Source organism: Saccostrea cucullata, unplaced genomic scaffold, assembly GCF_032062105.1.
Source record: "Saccostrea cucullata isolate Sc308-1 unplaced genomic scaffold, CSIRO_AGI_Scuc_v1 ctg244, whole genome shotgun sequence".
NCBI lineage: Eukaryota > Metazoa > Mollusca > Bivalvia > Ostreida > Ostreidae > Saccostrea > Saccostrea cuccullata.
Window position 1 is genome coordinate 52770 of NW_026925056.1, and position 26772 is coordinate 79541.

The 26772-nt window shown below is 31.9% G+C and overlaps 3 protein-coding genes across 7 annotated transcripts in view; 1 reads left to right on the forward strand and 2 right to left on the reverse strand.

Annotated features, from left to right (window-relative positions):
• Nucleotides 1–616, reverse strand: part of LOC134267948 (chloride channel protein 2-like) — a 37748-nt gene extending 37132 nt beyond the window's left edge. The window contains exon 1 of the mRNA XM_062750155.1: nt 536–616. The gene's annotated coding sequence lies outside the window, so the exon portion shown is untranslated. The remainder of the gene's footprint in view (nt 1–535) is intronic.
• Nucleotides 617–1246: 630 nt separating this feature from the next.
• The window catches only part of LOC134267953 (tumor protein 63-like), a 36343-nt gene continuing 10817 nt past the window's right edge, over nt 1247–26772 (reverse strand). Inside the window, exons 1-14 of one of the 5 annotated variants that reach the window (XM_062750162.1) lie at nt 16363–16531; nt 14878–15009; nt 14293–14425; nt 11418–11516; nt 10542–10612; nt 9522–9600; nt 9198–9384; nt 8498–8714; nt 8146–8261; nt 7940–8037; nt 7726–7847; nt 3954–4166; nt 3654–3747; nt 1247–3474 (exon numbers count right to left, since the gene is read on the reverse strand). In XM_062750162.1, the coding sequence (XP_062606146.1) occupies nt 3211–3474; nt 3654–3747; nt 3954–4166; nt 7726–7847; nt 7940–8037; nt 8146–8261; nt 8498–8714; nt 9198–9384; nt 9522–9600; nt 10542–10612; nt 11418–11516; nt 14293–14425; nt 14878–14987 (1803 nt within the window). In that variant the 5' untranslated portion in view covers nt 14988–15009; nt 16363–16531 and the 3' untranslated portion in view covers nt 1247–3210. Of the gene's footprint in view, nt 3475–3653; nt 3748–3953; nt 4167–6706; nt 6939–7725; nt 7848–7939; nt 8038–8145; nt 8262–8497; nt 8715–9197; nt 9385–9521; nt 9601–10541; nt 10613–11417; nt 11517–12502; nt 12756–14292; nt 14426–14877; nt 15010–16362; nt 16532–26772 lie in introns of those variants that run through there. The other 4 variants (XM_062750163.1, XM_062750161.1, XM_062750164.1 and 1 more) reach the window with 4 other exon arrangements.
• LOC134267955 (WD repeat-containing protein WRAP73-like) overlaps nt 16727–26772 on the forward strand; it is a 30487-nt gene continuing 20441 nt past the window's right edge. The window contains exons 1-7 of the mRNA XM_062750166.1: nt 16727–17120; nt 18726–18821; nt 19069–19125; nt 20228–20344; nt 22022–22094; nt 22291–22394; nt 22992–23078. Of these exons, the coding sequence (XP_062606150.1) occupies nt 17052–17120; nt 18726–18821; nt 19069–19125; nt 20228–20344; nt 22022–22094; nt 22291–22394; nt 22992–23078 (603 nt within the window). The 5' untranslated portion in view covers nt 16727–17051. The remainder of the gene's footprint in view (nt 17121–18725; nt 18822–19068; nt 19126–20227; nt 20345–22021; nt 22095–22290; nt 22395–22991; nt 23079–26772) is intronic.

Sequence of the window (26772 nt, forward strand, 5' to 3'; positions counted from 1 at the left end):
AAGGTTGCCATAATTCCATGTAACTCTTTAAGTATAATGTTTCCTTTTCTCGCTTTTTTGAGTGAATTAATATGTTACCTATATACAGAATGATAAACTTTTGGAGACAGAGATAGTTTTAATTAAAATCAGTGAATCAAGTCTATGACCAAAATTTACCAATGACATGGAAGTGTTCAAATCTCATTCATTTCCTTCTATACAACTTGCTTTAGGGTTACACGTGTTTTCTCAATTAATACAAATTAGGTATCTCCGGAAACATCTTATATAAAAAATAAAGAAAATATTGGAGAATATAAAAACTGCTAATTAATTAAAGAGGATCGTTTACTCATATTCACTAAAAGAATTTTAGCCCCCTTCCCCCTCCCAATATACCAAAAATACCAAAATAAAATTACAAGTCGTGTGTCACTGTAAACCCGGAAATTTGAGAAATTATATTCATTAAAACTGGTTACACTGTAAATCGAGAGAATATTAAAGGGGGTACTGCGTTTTTCACTGCATTTCGAGTTCAAAAATGCCTTACCTCTTACAAAGTGTTCTAAATCCCTAGAAATATAAGGTTTTCTAACGGAGGGCGTCAATATTCCCGGTGTCGTCTGCCGCGGTAAATCACTCAACGTGTCAGTTGACCCATCAGCGCGCGCAGACAAGTGTGTACTGTATTTCTGGGGGAAATTTTGGTTCAAATATTCTATTTTAATTTACAGAATCTAACAAAAAGCATCAAGCAAGATTTACTTTTTTCCTTCTTAGGTAATCTTGCTACGGGTGAATTTAATATACAACAGAATCCACATAACGTACAAAATTGGTCATATGCTAAAAGGAACTTTATTCAAATCCCTGTCGTTCCATGAACTTCAAAATCATGGAAATCGTAAATGTTTAGTGTGCTAAAAACGAGATAAAAAGGTGAACTAGGTTATGTAATGAAATCAAATCAAATACATACATCTTTAGTTACACTGAAAACAGCACATCTCGTATCATTTTGACAGCCTATTTATGTACATCTTTCACATGTCCTTTCACATGACCTCAACAGCTCTAATTTTTCCTCTTTATGTCCATATGTGACAAATAAAGACAGTTCATCTTATGCACCAAAGATCATGAAAGAAAAAGAGATTAATTACACTAGCAATTAAAACTTAAACCATTGGTATCTGGAAATATTACCAAGGCACATCTACAAGGTAATCAGATACAAGAAAGAAAAGAATACACTATCAAGTAAATAGATATATTTCTTGCTTTATTTTATATCATTGTAATGTAAAACAAAATTATAAAACATTTTCCACTCATTATTTGTATCATATAATGGTTATCAAAAGTAAGCTCATAGACTTTGCAAGGTATGTACAATCAACGATTCATAGAAAACTTTTCTCTCTCTTAAATTCTCACTAAAGCCAAAGAAACATTTGAATCACACAAAGTATCACATAGATTTGGATTTTACATAAGAAGTCTCAAAATACTTTCTCTTCATATATGGCGATCATATGCAGCTTTAAGTAGTCATCTTTGTGTTTCATTCATATTTTTTTTTTCAAATACAGTAAAACAAAGAAAACACAGGAAATATTGGTACACACATACACTATACAATCAGAATATTGGCTAAGAACACAAGCACTGATTTTTGTTGTTTCAAGTGCAATAGGAATAGTTACGTTCATGCTACAGTTTATAGACATCTTCCCTACTGTAATTTTGACAAGAAGGAGAGCTCTAATGGCATGTATCTAGTTTGTTACTGTCTGAACCAGTGACAGCAAGCGAGAAGAAATTGCCTGCTAAGGTGACTGTATTTAATCTGTTAACACATCCTAAGGCACAATATCAACCATTGCACACTCCAAGTCCGAACACTTTCTAACATTAATTCGTTTTCACACCTACTTCAAAGCAAATGCTTTTTTGAACAGTTATTACTTCCATAAAACAATGAATTATTCTAGATAATGAATTATCTTAACAGATTTAAACAAGATGATGAAAAATGCAGTTGGTTTACTTTTTTGAAAGGCAGTGTTGTCAAAATATGCTGAGATATTCCATCTGAAGGATTCCAATATTGGTTGTAAAGTAATTTAAACAGCTTTTAAATATATAAATCAACACTACTCACTACAAATTATAAATGTACATGTACAGGTTAATTTGGTTATGACAACATTGTTTAGGCAAAACAGAATATGGTTTCTATTTCATAAATAAATGAAATCTTATAATGGATACATTGTTGTACTCAGAATGCTTCCTATACACTGTCACACTCATTAAATATACTTCACAGCAAAGGACACATGTACACACAATACATATCAGTTAAATATAGAATATTGCTCAACAACATGGTTTTCTTTTCCTTTAAAAAAAAAAAATAGTCAACAGAAAATGAAACAGGACGGAGAGTTTCTTGACTTGCTTGATGTGATGCACAAAAATGAGATGATAAATGATGAGTAGAAAACATTTCTGTCGCTTTGAGAACGCTTCAGATATACTTTCATTAAAACCATAAGTACCGTATTAAATTCTTCACAAATTATAAAAAAAAAATCAACAATGTCTAAAATGTTTCTTGAAGTAAAATAAATTGTGGCAATCCAATGGTTATAAAATTATAATGATCAACCCATAAAAAATACAATTTAATGCATTTCAAATTAAATGGAATGAAAATGGAATACTTTAATTGCACCATCATAATTTCATTTGTGATATAAAAACGAAGGACAACATGAACATGATCAATGTAATTGCATCACTGAACACAGAAGTAGTTTGTTCACAATGAACTTTGAACACCATTAACGTTTTGTCATTGTATATCTCTTTTTAAATTAACATCAAAAACAAAACAAAAAACCAATTAACGCTAGCAAAACAAAAAAAGCAAATAAGACCATACGTAAGTCTATACTCTTGTTCAAATGCTAACTCTACGAAACTCAAAAAATATACATAACAATCATTAACAAATAGACAAGAAAAAAAAAGCTGAAACAATTTTCTACAAAACTGCTCCTCGCGGGAAAAAAAGAGCACAAGGTTGTAAAAACTTGAAAACATTTCCTTGTTTGCATAAATAAGCATTGACATTTTGACCAACGTGTACGTAAACAAATTGTTCAATACGTTGGTACGATTCTGATCGTTGTGGGGGATCTTTGGTCCTTACAGCGTTTACTCGTCAGTTCTCGGCCTCTTGGTCTCTCGTGTCATCGAGATTGTGTGCTTAAAGGTGTACCGGGTGACCTCGTAATATCCCGGACAGTAGGTGGAGCTCTGTGATATGGAACCTTGGGAGTTCAGATTTATGGAGGAAGCTGTGCTATTATCCCTCTGTAAGGATTCTGGGTCCAGACAGTTTACGGAGTTCTTGTACTCCACCAATCCTTTCCATATCTTATTTCGGTGTGTTGTTCCAATCTTCATTTTTTGAAGATCCTAAAATAAAATAAGACAAATCAAACCTAGTCTTACTCATAAATTTAACAAAATAAGATATCCTGACCAAAAACATGTGATTTATCTGATGACAATTCCATTACAGTTCTCGTGAATTGCAACAATGTAGCTTTTCATACTACAGAGGAACTTGTTTAAAAATGGCCTTAATTCTTTACCTCTAGAGTGTGATCTTCTAACTGGCTCATTGTTACCAGGTTCTGTTGGTGGAAATTGTCTATGTACGCTGACAGGCCCAAGCTGGTCAACCAACTGTAAAAAAGAAATGAATTCAATGAAAATTATTTTATAATCAATTCTCTAAGTAGACAAAAACCCCTTTTTACTTCATATTTTTACTGGGTACCATACATTTCTGGATAGTTATCTGTATTTCTTGGAAAACAATTATTACTTACTACACTTTTTTAAATACATTGTACAGTGAAAAAATCACAATTTTAGGCTTATAGTCTTACGTTGCAATGCTATTGTCAGTGCCATTCAGCAGTTCCTCCTTTATTTGAGCGTCTCCGTTCTCTATCGGGATCACCTGGACAGCACCGTTCTGTGAGGAAGACACTTGAATCTGATTGGCTACCTCGGGTGTAAATGGGAGTGTGGCCTGTCTACTAGTTGACTCTGTTTGCACAACCACCTCCGATTCTCGACTTGCTGCTATCAAACTGGGCCTAAAAAATGGACACTTCAAAATTTAATCCATCTTAAAGAATCTACATACTTTTTCATTTTTTTTGTACATGTAATAATTGTTTTTGTGATGATTGTGTTCTTGGTCTATGTTTATGTTCAAGCAAATAAATCTCTTCTACTTTCTACGTTGAATTTACTTTGAACTGGACCAATTCAAACTTATGTTTCTTATTCTTTTATTCTGTAAAACCATTTCTTACTTAAAAAAAATTATACTCAATTCTTTTTTTTTTTATTTTTGAGAAACAAATTTGCACTTCATTGAATTTCTTACTGGAACATATATGAGAGAATACTTTTTGCTTTGTACGAACATTTTTTTTCAAGTTGGCCACATGACAACAGGTTGGGTATGACATACTTGAACCTAGACCAGTGCTGTTAGAAATCTTTTTTTGATATACTGTATACTAGTAAGTGAAAATTTTAGGGAGATGCAGGTTTAGCGATTTTTCCTTAAAAATGGGTATTTCATTTTTAGTGAGAAGCAACTTTACCAATTCAAAATACTCACTTAAGAAGCTATTACAAACAGAACACAATTAAATTTGAGCGATTTTCAATTTTAGCAATTTAAGCACCTTAGCTAAAAATGCCAAAATTAAATCCATTGCTAAAAATTTTGCTTATACGGTATGTATATTGAAATGTGCTTTGAGAGTTTTTCCAAGTCTATCTTGTATCACAGGTACATGGGGACAGTCCCCCCTTCAAACCTGGGGTTTGTTGGACATATTTTCCTCTTAAATCATAACTATTACTTATCTATCATGCACACCACAGGAAAAATTGTGAAAACACAAAAGTACCCCACTTTACACTATAACGGTGAAGATATGCTGCTCCGATTTGTTTAAGTTGCATCCTTGCTGGTCTTTTTAAATTATCTAACATTTATTTCTTTTTAACCTTAAATGTCAGTTTAACTCGTCTCCACATAAATTTCTGTCTTAGTTCATGCGATCAGATTAACTCTGCATGTCGTAAGAATTCAACAATTAATCCTTAAACATGATTGCAGTTAGTGCTTTGGAAAATCCTTAGATAAATGGCTAATACAACGGAAGTGTTTATAGAAAGTTTTACCACTTTAAGATAACATATGTGAGAAAAATACTCTTGCAGTACATCTGATAAAAAATCTCATACGTTATCGTAATAGGTATTACATTCTTGGTGTACTTCTGCTGCAGTTACCAATGGAAATTACAATACACTGACTGATATCATGTTTGAGATTAATTGTAGGATTATTGAGTAATCAAAACCAATTTAAGTGCATAACCAAAGACAGAAATATATAAAGACAATTTAAACAGACAATTCAAATTAAACCATAATGATTCTTGATGCAGCTAAAATTGAGCAGTTCGAATTTCAGATATTCTCAAAGCCAAAAAGAGGCAACAAGTGAACCTTGCTCTTTTGAAATGGAAGAGTAAAACTTTTTCACTGCAATTTGAAGACATTCCTGTCCTTTTTCCATCTCGAGCACTTCTTTCTTGACGATTATTCTACATACAAATACTTGTTAACTTTGATTGGCCATACAAAGTTTTAGCTCATCTCTAAAATAACTGTTTTGTTTGCATGTAGTTTTTATTGTCTCTAGAATAACTCTGTGTGGTCAAGTTTCTTTTGTAATAACAAAGAAGTCATGGGATAGAACTGTTGCAAGATAATTTATCTCTTGACCCTCCAATAAAAACAAATATCACTTTTGTTCTGGTTTATTTCATATACAAAATATACAATATTCCATACAATCACCATTTATTCCTAATTTTACTGGCAGTTGTAAAAATGCATGATTCTAGCATGATAAATCCCTGCTTTATTTTTCAGAAAGGAAATATAATGGTTTTATATATATTCTATTCTAAATAGTCCAAATTCAATATAAATTATTTACAAAATTAATATCAAAGATAATAATATTCAGCACTATTAAGGAGGACGGATGTAGTTACTACAACTAACAAATTCATCTTCAACAACAAATAAATAAAAAAAAAAATATCTTGAATACAATTAATTCCCAGATCCATTTTACAGATAAGCTAAAGAAATCAGCTAACAAAACATGTCATATACAGCATAATAAACATTCAGATAAATAAGTAAATAGCAATTTCTTAATTGCATAAATATGAACACATAATATATGGAGGAAGAGCCCTCCGGCAAAATCAGTTTTTATTTAATCATGATGAAAATGACATGCATGAAAAGTCTGTGGAGGATCAAGAATACTATGTTATGCTTCAGAGGGTTGGGGCGCAATGAAGTCATCCCAGCAGCATTTGGAAAGTCTCCGACACAGGGACAACTGGTAGCATCTGTAGTACATGCTTGCATCCTGTCATTAAGATGACTCGGTTCCAGAATTACACACTGGCTCAATCCCAGGCCTCTGTCTCACTAACAGGGTCGTTTGAGAACTTTCCCTGGCTTGGATTTTCTTTTCATCAATTTATTTTTGCTCTCACGGGCCAGAACTACCGACAGCCACCTACAACAAGTCAGGCAAGATCAGGGCAAAAGTCTACACCGTCAACTAATTGTCTATCTTCTACGTTTCAACTTCAGAGAACATAAACTGGCTTGTGAAACTGAACTCCTGCTTTAGGTTGAGGTGGCTGCCATTGAATACTGAGGGAAAGTCTATTTCAGGTTCCAAACAATTCGCGATAAAGTCACTATTCTCATATTCTATTGCCGGTGCATGATTATCTTTCTGTATTGAAGGCCTGAAAAAATATCAATTCACAGCTTACCATAACGGGCAACAGTCAAGCAAAGTCCTGATCAAAACACAGTGTTGAACAGGTCTTTGGGGTCAGTAGGAAAGAAGTGCTCATGCAGTAACCTCGGTTAGTGGAATGTGAACTAGGAATGCTCCCTTTCAATTTAATGTTCTGGATACCAGAAAATTTCAAAAGAAAGGAGAGAAAGTGGACAAAATTTTCTACATTAAAAGGTTCACGAAGATTTTTGATATCCTTTGTGTACCTTTTCTCAATTCTATCCCTCTTGTTCATTTAGCGGCCAACCACACCTCTTTCACTCGTACAGCAAGTGGTTACCAATACCAATCCATATTCAAGTACCTCTATCATAAACTAAATATCTTACATATTTTCAGCTAAACATTGAATAGGGATTGGTAAAATTGGTTTTCAAGCCACATACTTCTTCAATAATTTCATTTCTCTGTTGTTTTAAGAATTGAAAAAAAAAGTTTAAAAATAAGAATGGGACTTGCAAACCAATCTAAATATGCTTAACAAATGCAGTCACTATCCAAAACTCTCCTTTCAAAACTTTTCTTTTCATAAACAAATTATAAGATGATCGACTTTACAAGTATTTAAATTTTTTTCTTTTAAAAAGCCAATATATGATTGTATATTTAAGAAGAGTGTTAGTTAATGAAAGCATTTTGCCAAGACTGATACAAAAAAGCTGATCAAGCCATCAAATCATGCCAACAACTGCTGGTGTGATGGCTTGTTGTTATAACCAGGCAACACTTACTGTCTGTTCACCTCCACCTGCTGTTGCTTGTAGCGGTCAATCTGATTCTGAGGAACCATGGACGCAAGTTCTAAGGAATCCCGCAGTTTACAAAGAATGTCGAAGTTTTCTTTACCACGCACCTGTTAACAGAGGATTAATTTTTTAAAACCCTAACTAAAACTCAACAAAGTGAAAGTGAATATGTGTGTTCTGATAGGCCGCTAACACTTACTGTTAGGGTGAAGGATTCTTCTCCTCCGTCATCCAACTTCCTCTTCTTTCCGGGCATAATGGTTGTAATTTCTGTACCATAGGAGATCTTGCTTCCAACTATAAATAAGATTATCATATATTTGTTGAAATATTCACATGGAAAATTTTTCAAATTATTTGTCATACGTAGGACAATAAAGGAATGACAAATACAATAATACTTACTCTTTTTGGGCGACTGCTTGGCAGGTGGGAGAGCTGCCTTTTCGTCTGCCTTACGGTCCCTTCCAGGACAAGCACATATCCTTACTTCTACTGCCCGTCTCCCAAGCACTTGGTTGCTATAATGAAAAAATTTCAGTGTAAAAATCTTTTATCATTTACAATATCAATGCAATTGAAGAATTGTGTAAATTTGTCTTTCATGCGATAACTATTATGCTATTTTTTCCTTTTTCCTTTTTTTTTTTTAAATAAACATATTTCATTTGATTTGTTATTTTGACTGTATACTAACATAATGATTTAGATAAACTAAATTGACTTTAATCTGATTTGTTAATTCTATGACGCTTACTCTTTTTCCAGGGTGAAGACAATTTGGATGGGTCTTCTGTTAGGTCCTCCCACACAGGAACCCAGACACATGAACTGGAACAGGTTGGTTACCCACTCGGACCCTGCCTGGGGCTGCTCATGGGGGATTATGACGCTTTGTCTGGATGTGTATGAATCTTCTGTATATTTTGCCAGTTTGTGTTCACATCTCACTAAATGTGTTGGGGCGGGATGATCTATAAATTGAAATAGAACATAGAATTTAAAGCTATTAATTTAACAACAACTAACAATATTTTATTCACTGATGTTAATGTGAATAGGATTGGTCAGCAGGCTCAGCCTATTTTAGCCCTCTCCCTAATTTAAAGCTATTATGTAATACTATTGTCTTAAATGTGACTTCTTTTACAACTTTTGTTTACAAGCTTTCAAATAAATTTATCGAAAGATTTTTTCTCCTGCTTATAGTAAAATACACATTTCTAATGTGCCTGTGAACAGTAGATCTTTCTAAGACATTACTGGTGATTTTTCCAATAACGGAGAGGATTACAACTGATAATGACTTCATCCATACAGTGCCCTGATAACAAATGTTACATAACCACTTTAATCCATCAGATCACTTTCTATCCTTTCTTCAAACAAATTATAACAGGCTCATTAATACCTTGAATACATAGCAGCAATTTATAATGTCTTGAAATAATGCTTACTTTCATTATTCTCTTTGGATGTCGCATGGTTTGGACATCGCTTCACAGGTTCCTGAACATGTTCTGGTTTCATGAAAATGGGCATGGCTCTGATGATACAGCCTGCAGGTGGTTGGCGCTGTGTTTTGAAACGTACCGGGCAAGTGGTAGCCATTCTGACATATAGTTTCTTTAATGATTCGGAGTACTGAAAGTACAAAATGTCTCTTTTTAACAAAGACATACATTTGAAAATTACTTTTTCAACTAAGAGATTACTTTATACTCATGGAAAAAAACATGATTTATAGGTACAAGTGGATCAAGAATTATAATTGTACATACTGTCCATGTTGTTGATTTCGTTTCTTTCGATGGTTGCGAAAATGAAATCTGAAATCCAGAATCCCCGGCATAGTCAGTGCTAAAAGAGATAAGAAAGATTTAAATTTGTAACCTGTATACACTTTAACAAAGGCTAACAATAGACTTCATTTCATATACTGAATTCATTCAAAAGTAGTAAATATATGTAATTTTAAAATGTTTTGAATGATTATGAAAGGCACAAATTCAATGTTGAAAGCAAATAAAATCAATATGATTCTAATGAGGATGGGAAAAATGGATTTTAAGTGTACTCTGAATAAAAGTATTGACCTTTTTACCAATAACCATATACTGTAAAGGCTGTTTTCAAAACTTTCAGTTCAATGTGAAAAGAATTTATTGATTTTTATTGATTATTATCTGTTGACAATGTACTAGACTTTAGGGTAAAAACTTTCTTGTGTGTTAGTTTTATCTTGTTCAGTATGTAAATGATTGAACTTGAAGAGAAAAATTGATTTTCCATTCATTTCTCTTCTCTTTTTTTATCATTAAATTTTAAAACTTGAGAAAATTGTTTTCTACAAAGCAATTCAGTTTTTTAACAACTCATTCCTCCGAGTGCCTTCAGTGGGAGCTTTAATGCGACACACTTTGTTGACCAAGCACAATGTTGACATTAGATATTTTGAAGTGGTTTCAAGTTTGTTCATGTCGCTAGGGGATTTAAAGACGGGCTTTTATGAATAACTATACCGTTACAATTCAACAGAGACCAAGCCAAATATCCAGTTAGTTAAAATTCCATTCCAGTGATTCTTTTCAAAGTTTCTTTAATCTTCTCTACATAAATTTAGAAAAAATAACACTATGACCCTACAATAAACTGTGATATCCCAATTTCTATTAAAAATTCTTTAATTTGTTTTGCCTGAAATCCCATCAAAACAAAGACCCATTTTCCCCCTGAAGTTCTAATTTACTGCAAATTGCTTTATGAATCAATAATTCATACAAAGGAAATAGAATACTTACTTGGATGGAACTGTGGGAATGGGTGAGGTCATACTTGTGTGGGGCGAGTACGGTGGGGGAGAGGTGATGGTCTGAAAATAAAATCAATAAATTAATAAATGAAATACAAAATCAATTTTATCTTGCAGAGATCAATAAAATTGTGCTTTGACTAAAATTTTACCTTGTTCTCATCATATAAGGGATAATACTCATCCAATTCTTCTGAATGAAAACTCAAATCCAACAATTTCATTCTCATTTTTGAAATAATATTTAGACTTGTTTTAATTGTACAGTACAGAATAGTCAACATAAATATTCTGAATTCTATTACATCTGCTAGTTTTATATATATATCAATGCAGGGTGTCAAACACAGTAATTAACTTAATGTGTTTAGACAACACTGATTGAATAGCATCAAACACAAACTCTCTCATTGTCAGTTAAACAAACTAAGACCTGATGGCTTAGCTTGGCATGTTGAGTGAACAGTTTACATTTCTAATACTGTCTTAAGAATGAACAGTACTGTCAACCTCTCATGCTGACATTTTCCAAAACATACCAGGTAATTTGTATGTCCCAGCATGTGATATTTCATTTTTCTTTATCACTTCATTTTTTGGAAATCTATTTGAAATTCTTAATGAAACATGCCAACTCTATATATTATCAGTTTGTAAGTTTTTTTTTAAATGATCTAAATTATTCTTCATGAATGTTAAAGTGTCAGATATTGGCTTGTAAATTTCATTGTTTTTGTCTTTGGTGTTTAAAATTCAATTTCAGGTCCAATTAAATTTTAAGGTTTCTCTCTCCAGTAAACAGCTGATAACTTCAATGGAATGCTATGTATGCAGGTTGCCTATAACAGACAGGTAGTATACTTACATCATTGTATGGGGATGATGCTGTTGAGCTGCCTATGATGCCAGTTTGAGAGTCTGGACTCATTGAAGAGGCTGTTGATTGTGGAATTATGGGATTTAACTGCAACAAAAAGGACAATTGTTATATAAAGAAATAAATCAAATGTGTTACCCAATCAAACTGTCTATCATTTCATGCAATTTGTTTGTTTGTTTCTTTTTTTCTTTTCTGCAAAATTTAATATCATGTTGCACATTTACAAATTAATGCATGAAACACCTATTGTCTCCAGTGGTTTACAATTTCATGATACAATCTTTGATATTGATTGTCATTTCTTAATTTTTGGCTTGGCAAAAAATATCTGGCATAGCTTCTGCATCAACCTTTCCAAAAATCAATAGCTCATGTGAGACAGGGGAAAAAAATATCTGTGACCTGTGTAGTTTAATGAAAATGCATTTACACTTAATTATCTCAACAAGGACTTGATTGCTCAATCTAGTATAAGATCAATGGAAACTGATGATGGGAACCTGCTATTCTAGATAAGCCTAATTATTTTTGGTGACCAGTTCCCCACAGATCAATATTTATCAGGGCGACAATTAATCTATCCTCCAATGAGAAAGCAAAGGAATTAACATAAAACATTTAGTAGGGAAATTTATGAAAATAGGCGAAGTTTTTCTTCATCTCTTTCTCCCGTTATATTTATCACAAATGCATGAACTGCCCCTATACCTTATCAGCCTGGCCTAGAGAAATTTAAATATTCTATTCAGTTCTCTAAGCCATAAGTATACCTACAGATATATCTTAAAGTATACATACATGGGTTGACAACCCATTAATGGGACAGCTATTTATAGAAAGACTTGGGACATGTCTCATTCCAGACTAAGAAATTTAATTTTAATTATTAAATTGATATTTATTTGTTATTTAAAATTAGGCTAAGTATTTCTAATTTAATTTTTATATCAAAGCAAAGAGAAATTCAGAAAAAAACCCAAATATTTTAATAATGTTGTTTTCTTATTCAATTAAATCAAGAGATGTTACTCTTTCATTCATAAGATGTAAACAACGTGTTCTCCACTTACCCTATATGTAGTAAATCCAGTTCTTTCAAACTTAATCATTGTGGACGGATGATGGTAAAAATAACTTAAGTTAATTTACACAGTACAAAAACTGTACCTTTTTAAAATAATAAATAAATATATATCACAGAAAGTTAAAATAAAAATACTCCTCACTAAAGCATTTCAAATTGTAAACTAGTTTATATGGAATAAAACATTTGCCTTTACACAGGTATAAACTTGTATAAAGTCCGTGCGACAATCTACCTGCCTGAACACGTAGATATTGGCAGAGTTCAATACCAGGTGATCAATAAGTATTTATAATATGATAATGCCTCTAGATTGGGGTGACGTAAAGGGGGAACAAAAGATTGATTTAAATGGATATCCGTCATGCATGAATACTTTACAAATACCTTGTTTTAAATTTTTAATGACTTTAGGTACTGCAGTCAATTTGAACAAAACTGCATAATTTAAATTGGCATTCTGTTGTCTTGGTTACTGGGGTTAAATCTATATATAGAAGTCCAGCATGGCTTTGTTTAGATTAGTGAAAAGGCTGTGCAAACAAAGATTTCATACTCCAAGCTTTAACTCTATGTAATATCTGAAGACTTGTAAACATTTAACCCAGTTTTGCCATAATACACTGGGCAAATGCATTATTAGTTTATGTAATACAACCCAGTTTAACAATGGCCTTTTAGCATATCCAGGTAATGTTCTTACACCTAATTAAAGGTAACAAAGACTGCCAGCAGGTACAGGGACTAGAGGAATAAATCCTTTGTGGTCTAATATTAAACGGGACAACAGCTTAATCAGATTAGGGCCTTCATTTATAATTTAATGAGTGTTGTTTAGCCTGTTTTAAACTTGATCAATAATATCAATGCTAAAATCTGGTTTGCATCCAATTTTTAAAATGTGGAAGCTCAGTGGTCCTGGGAAATTGGCCAGTAACCCGAATGTCACTGGTTCAAGTCCCACAGTGGACACGTGTTGGATTGTCTTTAGACAAGACATTTTACCTGTATTGTCTCAGTCCATCCAGCTGCAATGAGTACCAACTTATAAATACTAATGATAACTGAGATGGACTCATATTCCATTCAAAGGTCGGGTGTTGGGGGCAGGGGGAGGGGGGAGTCAATAACCCAGTTTGAGCATTACCCTTAGATTTTTCTTTTTTTTTTTTTCTCCTGGTCCAATTTTTAAAGAGATCAAATAAATATATTCCCAATGGAATGAAATTGATTGATCTTACACATTGTTTTAATCTGCCTTTCAAATTATCACACTGACAACAGCACTTTAAAAATATAACGAAACAAGAGTTCATGACACCAAAATAAGCATGTTATGTAAAAACTGTGTAGAGTTTTCATTGATTTACTTTTATTTGCTTCAATTGTTGTGTAAATATATGTAACAACATTGAGTAAATATTTCTGGAATATGGAACTCAATGAAAGCAGCTTTAATCAGAGTAAAAGTGAAAATATAAATCCCTCAGAATATTGTAAATATACTGGAGCACTTAACTGACAGTGGTCAGTGTTTTTTCCCCCATTTTGATAGATCTTAACAGCTAAAATTTTGCTTTCTTTGCAGAATATTGATATAAGATTGCTTAATCTTGATGTAAAAACAAAATCATACAGCTCCTATATGAGATGTTCTTACTCACAAGTTAAAGTTTTAAAGGGTTTAAGATTTCCCAGAGACAAGACCCTAATGGTTGATAAAACTTCATAAACATGATAAAAGAAAGAGAAAAAAATTTCAAAACTCAAACTTACAAGGTCTGTGATTGAGTCCTGATGGTTGGACTTGATTTGGAATCTTTCAATCTGAAGACTGGTGGTGTCATCGTCTTCGTTGATGTCTTCATAGGAATAGTCCAAGTCTCGTTGTTGTATGTGTGTGTATTGGCTATGGTAAGAAAAATACATCGATATAACACTTGTATCAGTTAGTACTAGGGATATTTTACTGTTGTTTTTGCTGAATATGTGTACACTGTTCACAGAAAAAACAACAACATATTTTCATATAAATTCTCATATTTAAGAGCTCAAAATTGATACATTTTGACATCTTCATTTCTGTACATTTTCAATTTCTTTTCAAACACATTTTTTTCAAAAGTACTTTATCCATTTTGCATACAGTAAAACATACTTATAGCAAACAAAGCATAAAATGAATTGATACTTAGAGCGAAGTGCTTTTCATTTCCTGTTAGGTTTTAAACATATTGTGTAGCCCACTGTTATAACAAATTACATTGATGACACAGCAAAATCCCACGTCCCTTAAACTTTGTTGTAAGTGGGTTTTACTGTACAGTGTACATGCAAATATATTTAAGAAAAACTGTTTACCCCTGATCTGTGCACTCTTCTAAGCTATGCCACAAGTAATCAAAAGCCTCCTGAGACAAGGGAGGCCCAGTGACTGAACTGTTCGGGGATATAGTTGAAGTTTGCGACATGGCAGGAAACTTTTTGCCAAATCTGAAAAGAGAGTTGATCCTTAGAATTCTGATTTCATGTACAACAGACGCACCCATCTCTGCATAATGCAAATCATATAATATGCTAGCAAAAAAACTAAATTGAATTAAGTTTGTTAATTAATTAATTATTTAACATCTGAGCATAATTTAAAACATGGCCATTTTATTTTTTTATTATAAATTTAATCAAAATTGAATAAAACAAACAAATCCCCTTAATTCTTAGAACCTTTACATCTATTTCTTTGGAAAATCCTCTTTTCTTTAAAGAAACGCCTACAGATGTCTCAATTTGAGTAATTGCTCTATAGACTATAATATTGGTTATCAGATGAGAGAACGATTTAACCTAAAAATTCTCCAAGGTTTCTATTGCCTGTTGATACCTAAATTAATGTACCTTCCATGCTTCGTCAAGCAAATACATACAATGTGCAAGTAAGCATGGAAACCAATTCTATAGAAATTGATCTCAAGTTTTTTCCTATTGAAATCCTTTCTCAAACAAACCATGACAGTCAATTCTTTCTATTTAACAATTTTCTTGACAAAATTTCTTTTGAAAATAAAGACTTATGGGTCAGAGAGAAAAGAAAGGGAACAACTGTCAACAAAAATGAATAACTGTTTATGTGATCTTCAATGAAAAGTACACAGCCATGGGGTTCACCGGTATAAGCCATTGTGCAAACAAACTTAACTGATCTATTTTCTTCACTGACATACATTAAAACTTTGTTTGAATTAAATTTTTACCAAAATTTATCCAAGAATGAAAAGAGTATAGAAAACAAAATGAACACGAAAATCTCCACTCCTGAAAAATTGCATATTTGTTTAAAATTACTGTACTTTTGCACAATTCATTAGCAAATACTTAAATAGCCCTAATAATTCAAAAACATATTCACATATAAAATAGTAATTTTTATACTGAACTGTATACCAACTGTGGTTAATTCTATCTTAAACCTAGTTAACATCAACCATAAATAAAAGTGCTTGATTTCATATCTTCATATCGGTGTATATCACACTATTTACAGAACTTTTGAAAGTTGAATCAAACTTTTGAAATGTTTGACCCCTTATCTTATCAATCCACAGAAATATTGAAAGTTTGTTTACACAGCAAAAACGAGGTCAAAATGACCAACTCCAAATTTCAAGCTACAGACACTTAAACATTTTCTAACAAAATTGAAACAAAAATAATTGCTAAAACATCAAAACACTGGCACCGGAACATGTAAACCGCCATTCGGCATTCCATAAAAATCCCCAAATCGACATTTTTACACTTCTGAACTTCGGTGTTCCATAAAATAAAAGCGTCATTCCTCATACTTACGATAGTAAAAAATATTGCCGTTTTAACGGCTATATATGAGGTAACAACATAAAAGTTATGATTGAACACAAATGGTGATCCTCGCACGTCCACACACTGACACTGCACTGTCAATATACCTTGATCAATATACCACGTGGTTTTCTATTTATTATGGCGGGTGCATATTCGCGGGAAACGCGTTATGACAGAAATCGGGGCAAAATGTTGAATTTAAATTTAAAACGAATAAGTTTTTTATACACTTACCTGTGTTTATAATTTAATTTAGCCATTGGAAATATTTTTAATCAAATCAAACATTTCTTTACTTGCTATATACCCATGACCCCAGGGATTAACTGTATAGATTGACCAATCAGCGCGCAGCACAGTCGGGAGTCCGAAGATTACACTTGAAAAGTTGTTGCTTATGAAAACACACACCTGTGATTTTAACGCTACCTGTGATGCAATTAACAAGCTAATTACTAAACAGTACGGTACATTTTTATGGTGATTGATCAAAGTGATTGTGAGTTCTGCCGCTAATAACTAAATGCAAAATGATGCACGGTTTGGGAAGCTAACGAGAAGATGGCGACTTTCGCATGTTGACACATGCTGATATGACTGTGAACATTGTATTTTCTTTTTGTGTATTCGAGCTGAGCATTCGTTAAACTGTCTGAAATATTTAAGAAATTGACATGAATTTTTCCGAGTTGTTCCGTCAAAGTAGTCAAATTTGCAAGTTTTCCCCCGACGGAAAGTATTTGGTAAGCAAACAGACTCGGTGACAAGATACATTACATATCAGCCCATTATGGTATTACCTGGTGTATTTTCTAGTGCACTTGGTTTCTTTATTCATACATATATTTTTCATGAACTTGAATGAAACTGTTCAATCGTAAATCCTACACCAGGTTACTTGAATATTCTTATACTTACTGGTACAAAATGTAAAGCAGTTGACATATTCCTTCACCTTGATAAAGCTATATAGCTTTATCAAGGTATTTAAAATACCTTGATCAAGGTATTTTACTCAAAAAAAATCTTTAAAAATTAATTCTTGAAAGTACTAGTTTTTGACAGTGTGTACATAAAAAAACTCTGGTATCAAAAAGAAGGCATAAAATGTTTTTCTACTGATTTGTTTGTGTTTAAAGCGACTTTCAGTAATTAATTTTTAAAGAAGAATTTTGGCATTTTAAAGCTATATAGCTTTATCGAGCTATATACACATACAGACTAAACATACAGAACAGTATCACAATATAAAAGCACATATACTATGTTCATAAATCATTATACTGATAAATCAGAATCTGTATTCGAAACTTGATTTTTAAGTTTCCTTTGCTTCCTGTATATGGAAACTATTCATAAACAATGCAAGAAAAAAAAAGCAACATATCAATAGAAAGTTATGCCTGCAATTGTGTTGCAAATACATTCTTTTTAGTTTTAAAATTTTGTTCAATCCCACTGTTAGAAAAAAAGAATATATGTACTACAATAAAAAATATTTAAATCCAATCCTACTGTTAGAAAAAAAGAATATTACAATAAAACATATTTAAATCAGATACATGAGAAAATGTAAAGTATTTTTTAAAATACTTTTTTAAAAATAGTTTTTTTTAAAATTAATGTTACATATTATACAATTTGGGTAATATGAAGTACCATTGAAAGTCTGTTTATTGTGCAATGTTACATATTCATTGTTGAGTTCTACCTCTTTGATAAGTAATCTGACAGCAAGGTGCCAAATTAAAAACTGTCAGGAATTAGAGAAAATCTGAAGGAAATATTAAACATCAATTGACTAATCAGCATTTAGGATTATGGTATAAGCATGATAAGTATTACAATTAACCCTCGTGTAAATTTTGAATGGGAGGGAGTTAACATGCTTCAATAAAAATATTCTCCTTTTTTGTATTGGTAAAAGTCTGTAAGCAGATTATATCACAAAAACCTGTAATCCACCAAATAACATTTTTCACACTCAAAACAGAGTTTTATGACATAAAATTTGGTTTAAGATACTTGAAAATATAACAAAAAAGTGCCATAGTTAATATATTATATATACACATGGATAACAATTGCAAATAATCTGTTCACTTTTTGCTTACATATACAATTATCCAGTAGGCATCAAGTGTCAAATTTCATTGTAGCAAAAATTAATAAACTTATACAGTAAATATGATACATGTACTTTAAAAAGAAAATGGAAAAAGGTGTTTTTTTTTAAAGGCAAATAAAATTCATGAATGTTGAGACAAGGTCATTAAGACTTTATTATTCGTGAAAATGATTTTTTTGTTGAAATTAATTTTGTATAAATTTATTGTGTTTATTTACAGGCATCTGTGGTTGAATTTCGCCTTGTGATCAGAGATGTGGATACACTACAGATACAGAATCTGTTCACATGCTTAGACACCATTCAACATATAGAGGTTAATGCTCCACTATTCAATTCAAGTCACTGCTTTGCTACCTTTATTCAGAATTCAATTAATTATAACCACAGTAATCGTAAAACTAATTTGTTATGCAATTTTAATGAATTTCTTGTATGTCATGGCGGATAGTGCTTCATGACATGAACAAAATGTTACAATGCATTATAATGCAAGTACATGTACAACATTTTAAAAAGTTGAATTGCATTTTACATTTTAAAAAATATATTCATTCTTTTAGTGGTCATCAGATTCCCAGTTTGTTTTGTGTGGACTATTCAAAAGGGGTGTAGTACAGGTGAGACAAAAATTTTTTTTAACAAATATTTTTGCAGAAGTTTAAATGGAATTTTTCTGCTTAGAGTATTTCCCCTTTGAAGCATTTCCAAGATAAGACACAGGAAAAGAAAAAGAATGTTTACTTTACATGTTCTAGGGCAAAAGACACTTCCGTTAATACCTAAGAATCTTGAAAAGTTTGTTAAATTATTATTAGTAGTAATGAATCAATATTTCAAACACTTATCTAAATACATATATATGGAAAGTTTTTTTTTTTGTTTTAAATTCTTTAACTATGCGAAATACAAATAAAAATTTTTAAAAGTAAGCATTTCTTTAAAAAAGCTTTGGAAAAGATGATGATCAACAAGATAAGAATAATCTTATCCTCTATAAATCCTCAAGAGAACAGAATGATCTTTCTCAGTGATAACTTATTAATCACATCTCTACACCTAGTCACCCCCTGTGATAAATTCATGGTTATGTCTTTGAAGTTTACCTTAATTCACACCCATTGTAAGACAGCCACATGAATTTCATTTAATATTTATAAATCAATGTTGCTTTCTAATGGTTTAAACCTGTTTCCCTGCTGTTATTCAGAAAGAGTTGTCTCTCTTGTTCGCAGTCTCCAGACTCTTGTTTATATATTATTTACAGGCATGTGTAAATTTTATCTTTTGATATGATTAAAAAATTAATAGAGTGAGAAGATTTTATCAATGCATGCTGTAAATTCCCAAAATCTAATGTGCCTTGCATCAAATTAACTATCACCAAAGTATTTTAAGTATATAATAAATAATTCTACAAGGACGTTACATGCTATTAAAATTTAGGAAATTTTGAATTAAAACTTAAATCATGATATTTAAATTTATCCCATTTTAACTTTAAATTTCTTACCACACGATAAAATTAAGCTAAAACACATTAAAGAAGCATATTTTGAAAGAAAAACAAGATGATTTGAAATCCTCTTCAATGGGGGAGAGTACATTTATTTCTACAACATGTACACATTTTCCATACACTTCGTATCTAGAAATATATAAACTATATGTTTAAAAAAAATTGATTAAGAATTTTCTAATTTTTCTCCCTGTGGCTTGTAGGTCTGGTCCATAGAACAGCCAGAATGGACATGCAAGATAGATGAAGGTTCAGCTGGACTTTGTTCGGCCAGATGGAGCCCGGATGGAAGACATATCCTAACAACAGCTGATTTCTACGTAGGTTATGGATGTTTTCAAAGAAAATTTACTTGACTGGCATTTAAAATAAATCTGCATTTTTCTGAGAATCATGCTTGTTTATTTAGCCAACAAGTACATTCAATGCTTAAAACTTGCATTAGATTTCTAAGAACATTACTTGAAAGCCAATCCTGCAGTGTATTACTTAGCCCCCAGAATTTGCATTTAAAAATGGGGGAAGCAGAATATTGGAAGTACATGCGTTTTTTTATTTTTATTTTTATACATTGTAGAAATGTCAAATAGATTTTCATGCATAGAGAAATAGTAGGAGAAAGGGTAAATTGAGTTAACAAACATTTTTTACTGATTTGAGAATAAAGGCTTTCCAGTTTTATAAAATGAAATTGATTAAGGGATTAACTCACTGATTTTGAATAGTGTCAGTCCCCATAGCTTCTCTGTCTTCTCCTCGTCCTCCCAATAATTGTTAATGTATGACTTTTGATTCTATAAAATCTTCAGGTCTATTGAAAAAATTTATGGCCTTTTCACGTTTTTTCCTTATTTGTCTTTCAACTTATTTGTGTTAAATCATTGCGGATAAGGTTCCCAGCCTACCATCTTTAATGTTTTTGAATTGGGTGGATATTTAATTGTGAATGTCACTTCTTGACAGTGGACAATTTTCAGGTAGATTAATTCTCAATAGGTTCTGTTGTATTGGCTCTGCCACTTTTTTAAAAATAGTTATTTGGTGTAAGGTCGTAAAATGTTTTCCTGGGGAAAACAAGTACTTCTGTCCCAATGCTCTCAATTTTACACCAATGCTTCTTTTCTCCCTCATTAATTGTTCAATGCATTTATTTTGTAGTACCTCTCTGTTAATAGCTGTAATGCTAATGCTTGGATTACAACTACCGGGTATACTTGTGTCATGTGCATTTTATTTTAACTGTGAAAAAAAAAAAAATTGAATTGTGACTGGTAGTACCCAAGATATCAGAAAAAAATTTGCCACTGCTATGTATAAGAGAGTGGATTTGTAATGATATGTTTTTTTTTAAATAATATATTTCTTTTTTTTTTTGCATATATCATTGAGGAAAAGGATCATTGATTCCATAACTTGCATTCATTTTAAGATATTTAAGCATCTAATGAGAGTGATTTTTAAGATTTTTATCTTGACATAATTGAGTAAAAATATAGACTTTCTGCCTTTGATCAAGTTACGTAAATAACATTCTAGTGACATTTATTGCTTCTAAATTTTATGTTTAAAAGCAAGATCAGATTGCATATTGTGGCTAAATTATTTTGATCTGATTTTTGTACAAAATGCATATTTTTTAATTTGTTGACAATTTTCTCAGTCTTTTCTCTCCCCTTTTTTAATGATAAGTAAATCTATACATGATGTTTATGGAATTTTAAGGTGTACAAGTTATTTTGCAGAGACATATTGACTTATAAAAATATATTGATTAATGAGAAAGAACACACCCAATTGTAAAATCATAAACACATTAATTAAAAAAATATTAACTTTGAGGTATTTACAACTCTGCTGTGAATTTAAAAGTTAAATGGGAGAGAGAGAGAGGGAGAGATTGAAAGAGAGAGACAGAAAAATTGCATTACTATAATCATAATTAATTAAAATACAATGCCCAATTTAAGAACTTGTAAAATAATTTTATCTTTTTACAGTTGAGGATAACTGTTTGGTCCTTAGTAACAAAGTCTGTCTCCTATATCCGCTACCCAAAACAGTGCCAGAAACGTGAGTAAAGTGAAATGCTTGTACATATCTAGATTGTAAGTGGGAGACATTAGATTGCAGACTTTTTGTAACATTATGCTTTCTAGTACTTGAATATTTTTTTGGGTAAAGCAGATCAAAACCTAAATTCATGTGGATTTGTATGTTACATATTATTAAATAAGTATTATAAAGATCAACTATCATTACTTTTCAGCATTAGACTACAGCAATGGAGGGAGGTACATGGCCCTGGCAGAGAGAAGAGATTGCAAAGACTTCATCAGCATCTTTGCTTGTGACTCCTGGGAGCTTGTAAAAGTATAATCAGTCATTCTTTTAACATGTCAATATAAATGTTAGCTGTAAATGTGAGTTTCTCCACAGCAGAGACCAGTGGCGGATTTAAGGGGGAGCGCACCCGGCGCGCGCCTCCCCTAAAATTGTCAAAGATAACGTAAATCACAGTTTCGTCTAGAAAATGTAAATGTGTCTTCTTGGTAGACCTCATTTTTACCCTACAAAATCTCTATTATCCAGGCGGTTCCGGGGGCTGGCTACCTGGACCCACTGGGGGCCTCAAGGCAGCCCCCAGACCCCTTGCCTACTTTTGGCGCCCCCTCTAACTTCAATTCCTGGATCTGCGCCTGGAGACACTGAGTGAAGAAGAATGCAATTACCTTGTGAACATTTTTTTTTTTACACATGTTCACTTAATTATACATTTTAATACATGTTAGTACTCTAATTCTACATATAGGCTAGCATTTCAACTCTATTGAAGGTATTTTAAATTATTCTTTTTGATTCAAAATTATAGCACTGTCAGCAGAAAATTAGCATTGTCATTAAACAATTTTTCTGATATTTCAAAATAATTGAATATAAATTGAATTCTGCTCAAATTTCGTCTTTTAGCATTTTGAGACAGAGACAGACGATCTGGCGGGTATTGAATGGTCCCCTGATGGGCGGGTCCTGGCGGTGTGGGAATCCCCAATCACGGTAAGTGGTGCCTAGTGCAATAATGTCACCAAATACTGACCAATCATAGGAAGTCTTCATAGTCAATATTGTCAAATGCAAATGCTTTATGTTTATTTAACAGCTGATTTAACCCAAGTTTCAAATTGCACCAATATACATTTACCACATTTTGTCTAGCTCAATAAAAAGAAATTTAATAACCTATATAACATTTAATTGTCAGATGAATTATCAATTGAGAAAGCTAGCTGAAATTTCACAAGTAGATAGAAGGTACATTTGATCAGCTTTAGATTTATTCATCTGAAATGTACATCTATTTTTATAGTTTTTCTTAAGAAAAGTTGTAAAGTCTTTGAATCAAAACTCTATAGAATCTAGGTATGAATGAATATCTATTTAAGGAGAAACTGGCACGTACCTTTTTTATGTAAGAGTACATGCTTTTGAATATGATTTTTTTTTTTTGCTAACTCTTAAGTTCGTATGCAGGTTCCTCTTTCGCTCATTAAACAAAATTTCATTCATAGGAGAGTGAAGATTTACACAACCTTGCAATGACAAAAAGAATAGATAACATCACTTTGACATCATTCATAAATGTTGTCCTATGTAGATAATGGTGTTTTTATCATGCCAGAAATCAAAAGGAGTGAAATTTAATTCTTATTGAGAGGCATAACTGAAAATAAAATTTTTACTGATATTCAGTTAGATTCACTTAATTCAATAAAAACTGTCAGGTGTGTCTTTACAAAAGATTGTCAGAAGAAGAAGGGTAAAATTGACGTCAGTGTTTTTTGGGTGAGACATTTTAGGTGACCACATGCATTTCATTGGATTTATTTTGACATAAACCATATTTTTTAAAAACCAATCGACTAAGTCAGATTTTATCAAATGACTACATTTTTAGAGCTTATTACAAAAAAATAGTGGCAGCTAAAGTGCATAAAAAAATGTTTATTAATTCCTCTACCACCCAAAAATCAGTCTGTTAATTTTATTGGTTTTGATGATGTAGGTGACCTTTTTTCCTGACATAAAAAAGAAAAAAATCATAACAAATATTTAATTCCAATCTATTGAAAATAGAAATAAATGATATTTTGGTAGGCTATAAAATTTGATGAATTTGAATTTAATGTAATGCTATGCAAAGTGTTATCAGAATGTGATTTAATTCTGTGATTGATACTGTATGTTTATTGCATTCATTGACAAACTTTATATAATGCATACAATTTTAGGAAATATTTTAAAATTAAAAAATGCTGCAAGAAAGTTGTGTTTTTTTACTGTAAAAAATTAGAGCAATGATACCTTTTATGACCAGTCTTTCAAGTCTGGCCCTAAAGGCAAATACCAGGTCAAATTCAAGGTTTACTCCAAAGTTTATTAACCAATTAGTTTGTGTAACCAAAGAACCAACTTTTCAAAACATTAGTTTAAAAGCAGTCCCATAAAACATACAATAAGATAAAATGTTCTGCTTTAATTCTTTTCAAAAATAAAAGTATTGTCTTCTGCCTGTCCAAAGACTGGTAAAAATCCAATCGAGTACTATCTCTTAGATAAATAAACCAGTTTTTTTCACAGCAATCTGTGTGTTATCTTAGAAGGTGGTAAACTAACTACTTTTACTAAGAAAAGCTAAAGTGATAGGTAAACAAAAGTGGAAAATAAAGATCAGACTAATTACCCTGCAGTGGCCCAAAAAAGTCTCTGTTTACCTTGGGAATGTTTTGGACTGTTGGGCATCATGTGTGAAAATTGGTTTTGAAAAGAAAATCAGATAAAGAGACACGAGTCAATATTTTGTCTTTCATATTCTCAATGAAGATCCTTATCCAAGAGTTGGTGATGCTTCTTTAGGGCACAATATTGATGTAATAGAGGGTATGACTTCAAAGTCCAGCCATTTTCACTGACAAAAGTCATCTTTTGAGATTAAAGATAAGCTGCAGTTACATACTTGAGTTAATCTTACATGTAATGGTGCCATCTAGAGTAAACACCTTGATGCAGGTAGCCAAGTAGAAACTAACAATTTATCTGATCAATTCCAAGGCCCCATTTTACTGATGAATTGATACCCAAAATTTTTAAGCGTGAAATTGGTATGAAGTTAACTTTAACACAAAAGATAAATGATATTTTTAAAAACAGATGTTTATATCTGCTTGTCATGTAGTTTCCATATATATCTTCATAATAATATGTCCAAAAGGCTACAGAATCATTTTTTTTTTGGCAGTTCAGAAATGTTGCTTTGGCCAAAAACTTATTGTAATGAAATGACACTTTAGATAGAATTAATGCAAAAAAGACACAGAACTGACCTTGAAGTTTGAGGGTTTTAAAGTACAAACTTATAAGAGGGGATTCAAATGATTGAGTTCAAACATTGCATGTGCTTTATCATGGGGGTTCAAGTCATTTGGTCCACAGGTAGCTTACATTCCTGTCCAGGGGAAAATTAATAGCTATTTATCTTTGATTATAGCTTGAAATGATGAAAGGTACCCATTGTTCAGGTCAGGATCATAGCATAAGATACTGGTGTTTAGAAACAGATTAAATCATTTTCATAAATGACCCTCGATTCAATTCAGAGTTTTACTTTATGACCCCCCAAATTTACAAATCTGCTTCCTTACCTTTGGTTAGTGGGTAAAAATGGTGCTGTACCTTTATAGTTGAATGGACATTTAGAGAACAAAGAAAATTGTTATGTTTAGATGTGTGCACAGAGCTGGCTTTTAAACAAGGTCATGATAATTCAATACAATTGTTTAAATATACTTTAATGGTTTATGACAATATGTTACTCAGAATGAGTACTCGAAATGAGTACATGTCTAATAGAAAAATAACTGGGAATTTAACCACAATTCACTATTTTGAAGAAATCTCTCATGAGTTTTGATTTCAAATCTTTTTCCAGTTATGATTTTAGTCAAAGACTCCTAAATGGTGAGACACTGTTATCCCTTTGAAATCTGTATAATGGTGTTAAGAGTTTCTGTGATTGGGTAAGGTGCCGGTATGTAAGATTTAGGCGATAATTGGTATTACTGCTGGACATAGCACCCGTTAAGCTGTACAGTCCTCCTTGATATGTAGCTGATAAGGAATTTAAAAAGCTGTCAAAAGTGACCGGTGATTTGTAAGTGGACAATATGACTAACTGACTGTAAAGATGTCATTCAGGACAAATGTATTATGGATTTGGATCAAAAGGGGGGAAAATCCCTCTGAACCATAAGATTCATACTGAGCTGTGATTAGCACATTACACAATTCTTCTTTTATCTTTAAATACCTTTTCTATGACTTAGACTTTTTCAGAAAATATAATATTCAGCAAAAATTGAGAGTTTTAAAGAAAGAGTCTGTACATTTTTTGTGACTCTTGTTTTTTGGCCATGACCTCTTAGACAAGTAAATCACTTTCGGAGCAAAAAGTTTTGTTGTTTTTGCTTTGCTGTGTTTTAAATTTATTCTTTGTGGACAATTGCAGCTCTGCTGGAAAAAAATATCTTGCAAACAAAATAAATTTGATTTTCAATTGAACATTATTAGATAATAAATCATATTTATCTGAGATGTTTGACTTTTTGACCTTTTTATGACATATGGAAAAAGCATCTTGAAGGCATAGAAAAAACAATATTCAAACCGAATCAGTGCACACTAACCATTTCTGATA